At 30.3% G+C, this 10,929-nt stretch overlaps 1 protein-coding gene across 2 annotated transcripts in view; it reads left to right on the forward strand.

The window, feature by feature from the left end:
• Window positions 1-1,186: 1,186 nt before the first annotated feature.
• The window catches only part of LOC110024686 (probable E3 ubiquitin-protein ligase BAH1-like 1), a gene marked incomplete at its 3' end in the record, with an annotated part of 18,764 nt that continues 9,021 nt past the window's right edge, over window positions 1,187-10,929 (forward strand). For both annotated transcript variants that reach the window (XM_020724799.1, XM_020724800.1), the window contains 2 exon segments: window positions 1,187-1,255; window positions 1,346-1,584. In XM_020724799.1, coding sequence (XP_020580458.1) covers window positions 1,374-1,584 — 211 coding nt within the window.

Raw genomic sequence — 10,929 nt, forward strand, 5'->3', positions numbered from 1 at the left:
AGGAATTCATTCGAACCTAAAACTGAGTTCGTTTGGAAGCCTGCTGAGTCGATGATAATTATATGAGAGAAAATTGATAGTTTTGATAATAACCAAAAAGGACGAGAAATGCAACATGATTGACATATATTACTATTCATTACTATTGACTCTTCTCTCACTCTCACACAACTTTTTTACGCTCTATTCCTTTTGATAAGTTTCACAGGCATTTTAGAATTCAACATATACATTTATATTCTAACACTTATTCTTTAATGTTCATTTAACAATCACTAAAATGCTTAACGTTATATTAAAATTTTCAACACAATTCTTTTTAGAAGGGAATATTTACATACATACCACATAATTTTTATCCGTTTATCTATCAACACATAAATGTTTGATATATTAACATATATTATATATGCATGAAAGATTATATTTTACTCTTAGAAAATTAGTAATAATTTTATGTGATATTAAAAGTAAAGTATTGTATAAGCAAGTAATAAATTTTAAATATTAAATATTATAATTTGGTGGCGTCTACTTAAAATAATAATAATAATATGTATTATATATTTAATATTAAAACTTTAGTTTTTTACATTTATAACATTTGATTCATTATAATTTATATTACGTCTAAAACGTACTAAAACACCATTTTACAAAAAAAAAATATTTGCATATGTACTGTGGGGGTTATTCAAAGGGTAAGAGCAGGTTATATCCGTTTTATACCCTGCTGTAACCTCCTTGTAACTTACCTGTAACTACCGGAATTACAGAAGCGCGAAAGTTATTTGTAAGTTACATATAGGTTACGGTTAGGTTACAGAGAGATTAAAAGGGATATAACACGGATATAACACGAATATAACCTCTTTATATGCTCTGAATAATCTCTCGATGTACACAACTTATCATACATACACAAATATTTTCCCCATTTTACGCAGAGCGGCATAATTGTAAAAATAGAAAATTAGTTATTAGGCATGTAAATACCTAGAAATTATGTAATAATAATAATAATAATAATAATAATAATAATAATAATAATAATATAACAAATAAGATATAAGCGGGTATAGGGAAGCGGGAAAAATGCAGCGAATAGCGGCGGCATCATTCTCCGCCACCACGCTTCCTTCTTTCCATTCTCTTACCCGAGAAGCTTCTACACAGCTGCAAGCGCGATCGATTCCGGTGTCTTTAAGATCATCAATCTGTTGTGGACATATCTTCTTTTCATTTGGTTTTTATGGTTTGTTCAATCTGCCTTTGGAAAGTTTATCCTTAGGAAATGTATCTTTTATCATTTTCTATGAGTTTTTCGGTTTTTCTGCATCTCAAGGTCCAGGGGAGCGGGCGGTTCTTTCTGAATGAAGTTTGGGGAGACGTTTACCGGGTTTCTTCACGGAGACCAAGAGTGGTTTTTGGATAATTGCTCGCATGTAGAATACAAGAGGCTCAAGAAAGTCTTGAAAGCTTGCAGGTCATTGAGGGATTCGAGCGGTATTGATCCGGAAGAGAGCAATGACGGAAATGAGAGTACCGGGTCAGAACAGCTCTGCCAATGTGATATCTGCGCAGGTTTTAGGACTTAATCTGGTTTCATTTTGCGCTCCCTTTCTATTTTGGCGTGTTGCGTTCTGATGCCTTGGGATTTTACTGATTAAATTTATGCGTGGTAAAAATATCTACTTTTGTTTTGGTAATGGTCTGAGCGTGATAGATCGTCAGGAAAGAGGAAACCAGAGGGATGAATGCATGGCGGGTCGGTCACCTATGGTTGAATGTCTCTTTCATAGTCCTTTAAATAAATTAAAAAAAATCCGATTTTTTTGGTTTTGTATTTGCAATGTGAATTGAGAGATAGATGATTATGAACTTATAAATTTTTCTATGATTGCCGTGTTTGTGAATTACCTTGATTTGTTGCCACACTATTCCGTCTAAACGTCAACTACAATAGACACTTGAAGAAGTTCCCACTGTTTGAACTGCAAGGTAAACTATGCATGTAAATATGTAGTTTGGTAAAAAAATTATCAATGAACTTCAAAATATTTGTGAAGCAAGATAACTTTCTTTTGATTCAATGGTCTAATTGTAAGAGGAAGAAATTTGAGCTCTAGGAAGAAACGATTTCTGTCTTTTGGGTTGGTTGTACTAGCAAATTCTAATTTTTTTATTCTAGGTTAGTAGATAATAAAATTAGGAAGATGCAACTCTCACCCTTTTGATGGAAGAAAGAGCAGTTGATTTCACAAAAGGTCACTCATTTAGGGAAAAGTAGCAACTATTATAACAAGCTCTTGACTTACCTTTCAGCATGCAAATTCTTTTTTTTAACTCGAGATTAATTATGGAAGGGGATGAAAACACATTTATGTGCCCTCCCTTTACTTTTGGCCCCTATAGTTTTTTCTCTTTCTTATATTATTGTCAGTACCTCGGTTTTATCATATTGAATGTTGGCATGATCATGGATTTAAAGGTTTGGGTATTATATTATCGGCTATTTTATTTGTTTAGGGTTTAGATATCATGTAGTAAATTAGGTTTTCTGTTTTTGGTTTAATTGCTGCACTATTGATTTCTATAGAGTTTTGTTGTGAATTTAGGATGAAATAGCAACATCGGACAAGTAGGTGATTTAACACTTCACATAAGGAAATTTTCTTATCCGCATTTGGATGGATGGATTTTTCTACCTTGCTTTGAACAAATAAATTTATAAGGTCAACATATTGAATTTTGGCTTAGGGCTGATTTCATATTCTATCAATTTTTGCCTTTCTCCTTGTTTTAGTTTTCCCAAGCCTAATATACTTATTGAAACTTAATTTATGATTTTCTATTAATTGAAGTTCTCATATGGCCATGTCCATTTTAAAGCTTCTTTATCTCAGTTCACAAAATTTCGAGTAGGTGGAGGGGCCTAGGGCTTGCCTTTTAGTGGTAGGATATTCTGATTTTTGATTTAGGAAGTTTCAAAAGATGTAAAGGAAAGTGTGGGAGGCTTAGGTTAGATTTTGGTGGGGTTTATCCAGGATAAAGCCCAATTTATTGTTTAGCTATACAATTTGCTACCTAAAAGTTAAAAACTCTTGATATCAGTTTTGGTTTTAGTGTAGAGAATATATATATATATATATTGGTTTTAGTGTAGAGAATATTCATGGCTTAAAACAACTTGAAAATTTTAAAGGCATTTGTTTAGATTTTTGCAGGAACTTTTTTTGAACATGCCCAATGTGAAATGCTTGACTTTGAAAAAGAGATTTTTGACATATGAGATAGAATTAGTAAAAACTTATAGAAGTGGTGGAGGGATGTGTCTGGACTGCTTGAGTTGACTCTAAATTATTAAAAAATTTTGATTGGTCCAAGCCCTGTGGAACATGAGTAGGTCTTGGTTAGGCCTTTCCTTGGTCGACCATACCAATGGAGATTTGGATATGATTTTTTTTTAGGAAAAACTATGAAAATATGGAAGAGATATTACACAATATTCTTATAAAAAATTTAGAAAAAAAGATTGCAAATAAAGAGATAAAACTACTTCACACCAAAGTGGTAGGTTGAGGAAGGCTACAACTCTCCTCTTACATAAGATGGCCATCAAGACTCCAGCCTCTTTGAGAAACTCCCAATTTCAAATTTAATCAACAATAATCTTAATTACTCCGACAACTAATGAAATATATTGTTCTCTAACAAAATCTAATCCAAAAATGATAGAATTAAAAGGAGGAGTGAGGGAGGCCCTTGTTTTGAATTGAGGAGAAAACCAACACTATTATCATAAAATAATAATTAATTTCATAATTAAATGCAATTAGTTATTTTCTTTTAAATTTATTACCCCTCATTAATTTGAAAATTTAACATCAATTTAATTAAGACTTCAAAGTTTCGTCACAAAATCTCATAAAATTACAATATACTTATAAAATCTTACCAATTAAAAATTTCAACATATTAAAAAATGCTCAAATTCTTAGTAGAAAATTTATTCGATGATTTTCTTGACTTTAAAATTTCAACAATTTCAATTCCAAAAGTATCACAAGTTACTTCAAAGGTTTCATAAAATCAGGTAGCATAAGAATTGGAACAAATTCAATTAATCTTAACTTGATCTAATGACTTTTGTGTTGTCGGAGTCCAATAAAATTTCTCTAATATCAAAATATTAGTGATAGAGGTGATGACAATACTAAAGTCCTTAATGAATATTCTATAAAAATAGTTCGATCATGAAAACTACGTACTTTAGTGATACTCTTTGGTTAGAGTTAGTCCAAGTTTGCTTGAACTTTGGAAGGGTCTGATTTGGTTTTAGAAGTAAAATAATAAATTTTAGAATAATTACTCCGATTTATAAAATGAAACACTTTAAATTAATATACAATGTTTTTGCCTTGGGATTTCAAGGACTTGTCTAAGGTGCATCAGATTATCTAATGAAAGTAATTAAAGCGTTTGAAAGCCCAAAGGAGATCATCATTCATTAATAAAGTTTAACTGAGGTCTTAATTATAATATTTCACTCATTATTTGATTGAATTTTTTTTGACCCCGGAAATAGACTATGGTGTCATGATATAATTTTTTTTTAAATGATTAAAAATTTGAGAAAATAATATTATAGATGGGTGAGAGTGACTTTAAAATATAGATGTAAAAACATAGTGAATTAAAGCTTTAAGAACATTTAAGGGATGAGGGGTTGCAAAGACCTCTTACGTCTCAAACTCTTCTAAGACAATCTTTTTTTATAAAGTTTCGTTTAATTTCATAGATACCAAATTTTATATACATATATTTGTAAGCATGAAATTTTAAATGCAAATAAAAAACTATATGCTTTGATTTACAAGCCTCAAGTCCTTAAAATTGTAATGTTATTTATGTTTTTGTAAATAAGTAATTAGCATTACCATATATAGTAAACATGAAATTTAAAATAAATGACACACAATTTTTATTGCATCAAGTTATGATTTTATTTTTTTTGAATGTAGCACTTCCTTATCAAAGTTTTCACTGAAGATAAAGTTTTAAAAATAGGTGCACACAAAGGATATTAGTTAAGCTTTGTAGTGGAGCTTATTAATTAGATTTTATACCAACACCATAGATGTATAAATAATATACATGATAATCCATTTATTAATATTAAATAAATCTATCATAAAAGAAAGTTATTAATCTCAAACTTGTTGAAGTTACTCTCAAGTATCTGGATATAAGTCTACTTAGTAATTTTTTCTTGTCCAAAAGTTTGACTGGTTCTGCTCTTTCACTAATTTGCTCAGATATGAAATACGATGCTTATGGGTTGCATTTATGTGAGATTAACAGTTATTAAAGATCTTGAATCTTTATTATAATATCTAAATAAGAGATCTAGAGTTTTAGGTGAAATGTCTAAGGGTTAAGTTTGGTATGCTGATTGAAATGGCTAATTTGGGCTGATTTGGATCACTTTAGCGAGGTGACTTTAGATTGGATAAATTATTTGAGATTATATGATTGATTGCCTTAGGATGTGGAGTTATGATTTGAAGTTAATTGTTAATTTGAAGGAGTTTATGTGAGTGTCAAGTGATAGATAGCAAGAAAAGGTTTTAGTGTCAGCTTGGTTCAGAGTCTAAGATAAAATTTAGAATGTTTTTGAGGTTGGATTGGATAGCGGATGATATTTTATGATTTTAAATATATTATGAGGTGATTAGTAAGATGAGAAAATACTGAAGATAATAGCAAATTAAAATCAAAACAAAATAAAGATTATTTAATCTAACCAAAGAAAAGATGCATGTTTGAAGTCATTAAGTATCAAGTAAAATAGAGAAAAATTTCACTCAAATATTTTGTTCAGTAAGTATCAAATTCCATTACATGCTAGCCCATTTTATAGAACTTTCATTAAACAAAATGCAAAAAAAAAAAAAAAATAAAATAAAAAAATAAAAAAAAAACAAAATAAGAAAAAGGAAGAGAAAAACTTTTGTAAAAAAAAAAAATAAACAAAATAAGAAAAAGGAAGAGAAAAACTTTTGGAGGAAAAGTTAGTGGTCTTTAATACAACATTGTGTTGATCACCTTATTAAATTATTTTTATTTTTTAACGACATGCCTCTGCAAACATCCAATGTTGAAAATTCAAAAATTCAGGAAACAAAATTTGACATTTAAATAATAAAATATAAATTCAAACATTTTCTTATTAGGCTTATAATGAGTCTTGAATGGGCACTTACTTGTGTTTTTATTTGGGCTCTTATAGCTTATATTTTTGCTTTATTTTCTTGATTCATAAGATACGTTACATTACTCGTTGAAGATGGTTGTGTCACAAACAAGATTACAATGTAAAATTTAAGAAATATGGTTGTGGATCACTTCACATTAAGGTTTAAGATTTTCAAAATGAGAAAAATGTCAAAACTATCATCTGATATTTTGTCGGGGTTCATTTTAGTCCCATAGTATATAAATATATCAAGTTAGTCCTCATGCCTTTTTCATATGGGCTAAAATAGCCCTCTATGGGGACTATTTTGAATCATATTGAGTTTAGGACCTAATTTGACACTTTTATAGACTGTGAATAAAATGTCCCCATGTAAATAGTGAAGGGACTATTTTGACATTTTATTTTATTTGAGATTTTTGCAATGTATGAGCGATTACAACTTAGATATTTTTTTATATGATTTGACTCAAGCTAGGTTATGTTGCAAGATTTAAGGTAAGTGGTCTGAGCATTAACTATTTTTCAACTTAGGTTTTGATACTTGTGGTGTAGGCCTTAAGGGAGAAAACATAATGCATTAAGTTGTAGATTAGCTCTTGATGATAGCTATAATGCAAGCAATGATGCTATATAAATTATGTGGGTTATTATTTTGGATCAGGCCTTAGAGATGAATGCAGTGCAAATGAGGTTATAAGGCATGTTTTAAGAGTTGGTCGAAATATAAATTTGTTGTGTAGGCTTTATTTGAGATGATCATGCTTGTTAATGGTGAATATCACATGCCATAGCACATGTTATAACTTGCACTACTCTAAACATAGCTTAAACTTTAAAAACTTATGAATAAAGATGTGGCTAAATATACATGAACATTTATGAAAGACATCTAAATTGAAGAAAAACTGTGATGATAATAAAAATAACTAAATTATAGATAAAATTATCACTTTTATAATGCTAAATGTTGAGCATGCCAATTATGTATTTTATGAGGAATTATAAATATAAGGTTGAGTGTTTGCCAAACCTAAGAGCAAGTGAAGAGGAGGACTGAGTGTCAATTGAGACTACCCATGTGAAGAGGAGCGTTTGATAGAGTGTTAGTTAGAATAAAAGCCTTCAATTGGAGCCCAAGTTGTTGCTTAGGGTCAAAACATCATTTAGAGTCAAACATTACCATTGCATGGAGCTATCGTTATCATGTATAGTTGTTGCTATCAACGTTCTCCTAGAGTCAAAGTCATCATTGTTGCTTATAGGTGAAACTGTTTTGTGTGACAGTGTGCAAACTATGAAGAATCAAAGATCTTGATTGGATTTGGACAAGTTTTCAACCATGCATTATTTACACAAAGAATGCCTTGTAAAAAAATAAAATTAATAAATAAAGAAAAATATTAATATCAATTTTAGATAATAAATTAAAAAAAAAAAGCAACACATTCTACTAGGATAGTATGTTTATTGTCATTGCCTATTAATGTTGTAAATATCATTTTTTATTTTAACACCTTGCAAGTTGCTATGCTTGGGGTGGGCCTTACCATGTTGTGAGCTAGAGCATGAGCTATTGGCACATAGACATTGGAGATAATCATGATGTAAGTGAGACAATGACACAGGTCTTAAAGGCAGTTGATTGATACACAAGTGATGTTGAAAACCATGTCTTCTTGGTTCACAAGATAATGACACAACTATTGAGAGAGATGGAAACACAAGTTAAGATGTGAAGCAAATCTTGTTAAGATGGTTGTGATATATGTCATGTCCAGAGACAAATATCATGCAGAGAAAGTTTTGATGCAAGTGAGGTTCAATCACATTTCTTGTCGGAGAAGATTATAATGTGAACAAGATAAGTACATAACTTAAGAGAGGCAGCTGTGACACAAGTGAGATTTAGGTGCAAACATTGTTGGAGAGACAATGATAGTTGGTATGGTTTCTAAATGAATTATGAGATCTTATGAACTCTGAAATCTCTCTTTTGAAATGATTGAATTGAGGGCTATTTTTAGTTTTTGCAAATGATATATATCATGACGTAGCCTGGGACTTAGAAATAATTAAGACAAAAATAGACTCTTGGATAGTGAAATTAAATTTTATATAATTTAATTTCTATCACTGATAGTTTAATATCCAAAAGAGCTACTAAAGAAAGCATTTTAATTAACAATATAAAAGTTTACCTTTCAATTTGCTTACCCCTTCTTCTGTATACGTTAGCTCATCTAGCATTCATTTTTTTAAAAAGATTAAAATTTGAAAATTATTAAAGCAACATAACGAGTTATTTAAATAACTTAATAAAATAATCATACTTCTAAACTACAGTAACCCCAAAAAAAAAAAAAGACAATCTGTATGTTGATCTTTTATATTTTATTGTAGTCCTTCGTAACCACTGCGAGGCCTCTCTTTTGTGTAATATTCGATTATTGAATCACGGTGCTACCACTAGGGTTTCCCTTTTCTTTCTTGCTCGTCCTCATCACCGTCTCTCTCTCTCCTTGCTCTCTATTTCGATTGTTATTTCAAGGGAGAAAATCATATCATTATAACGAAAACGTCAAGACAGTTAATACCTCTGAATCGACAGTAACCTATTAAATTTCTTTTTTTATATAAATTTAATTTAATTTTATTTTTAGTTATTACAATCTTCTCTCCTTATAACATTTTGTCCTCTAAATTCATGAACTTCACACAAACTAAACATCATGCAAATTAAGCATGATCTATCTAATAATCTTAAAGAAAGTTTAATTCTTGCTAATTGATACAAAAAGCTGATATGATAAATCCATTGTCTGAATTAAGATTATTCAACTAACAATCCCTCAATATTGTAAGCATGATAACATAATTAAAATAACATCCAACTTTTGAAGTCAAAGTATATAAAGATAAACTTCTCTAAATAACTAACATGACACCCAAATGATAAATCACTCCATCAAACTTTACTAGTATTTACATTAGTAGCAACAGTTCTTTAGGTTTTTGATGAGTTATGTAATGGACTCTTAGTCGAATGTTCTATCTTGGTTGCTCCTTATGAGTCACCCTACCATCCTCTATCATCTTCTGCTGATCACTCATGAGAGTAGATCTCTTGAAAATTTTCTAGTCTGAATCCATTTCGGAGTTAGCATTTGGTATGGATCCCTGAGTAGAATTTGGGTAGTTTCTCATTTGTTGTCCAGGTTCTCTGCATAAGTAACATTCCTTATAACCAAATAGCCATTCTCCATGATATTGTTTGACACACTTAACACAGGGCTCTGTAGTACTGCTTCCAGCCTGGCTAATAACTCCATCAACATATGATTTTATTTCTTTTCATTAAACTCTCCAGAATGACCTGTTGGTGCCACTTCTTTCAGTCTGTAACGATTGAGTCAAACTTCTCCCACTGTACTAAGTGGTTGGTTCTACCTCCAATTTTCTCTTACATCTGCCCTTGCCACCATCTCAGCTTCACCCTCAAAGGCAAAACTAGCAAGTGTATTTTTTCTCTCTGGTGGACATGACACCACATCTATAATCTTCTCCACTCTCATCTTCCAGTTCTCAACCTCCACTAAAGCTCCTCATCCAGAAAAGAAAGGTGGCTTTATATTCCGAAATAGCTTCAAATATAAGTTTATCTGGCCTTCCCGCTAGAACTGCCTAAGATTGAGTATATAAGCATTTGAGTAACTACAGTCATCAAATCAACAAAATCATTCACATTTGTTATAACATTCTAAGGTATATCAATTTCTACAATATCATCCCCGCCCTGTTCCTCTCGATACATAATTCTGAAATAAAAGTAAAACAATTTAATTTGATCTTAATTCAATTATTCTAGTGGCTTTCGTTATGATTCATATTGTTTAATCTAAATTTGCTCTGACACTACTTTTGTCAACTTCAAACCTGAGGCCTAAATTAAATTAAGGCGGAAACACACAGTTGGAAAGTGAAATTAAAACTTATATTATTGGATTTCTATCACTAACAATTGAATATCCAAATATTATAGAAAAGAACCACTAAAGAAAGCATTTTAATTAAGAAAATAAAATTTTACTTTTCAACTTACTGACATTTTCTTCTGTACACGTTAGCTACTTTAGCATTCATTTTATTTAAAAGTTTAAAACCTGAAAATTATTAAAATAATATAATGAGCCATCTAAAATAACCTGGTAGAACAATCAAATTTCTAAAGTACAGTAACCCAAGAAAAAAAAAAACAATATGCACCTTGATCTTTCATATTTCATAATAGAAAAATCATATAATTAGTCAATGTATGTATTCATACTATTTACTCAATGGAAATAATCCTTTGAAATGCAATCTTTAACTTTACTTTTCAGGTGTAATCTTTAACTTCACTTTTTTTTCATACTCTTAATCTTCTCATTCATTTTAGGACCGTCAAAACATAACCTATTACACCCCTAATCGATATTATCACATCAGTATGACGCTTTATGATTTAATTTATATAATTATCTAAGGTGGATTTAACTTCACTTTTTTTTCCTACTCTTAATTTTCTCATTCATTTTAGGACCGTCAAAACATAGCCTAGTACACCCCTAATCGATATTATCACATTTGTATGATGCTTTATGATTTAATTTATATAATTATCTAAGGTG

This window comes from Phalaenopsis equestris, unplaced genomic scaffold (genome assembly GCF_001263595.1).
Source record: "Phalaenopsis equestris unplaced genomic scaffold, ASM126359v1 Scaffold000267, whole genome shotgun sequence".
NCBI lineage: Eukaryota > Viridiplantae > Streptophyta > Magnoliopsida > Asparagales > Orchidaceae > Phalaenopsis > Phalaenopsis equestris.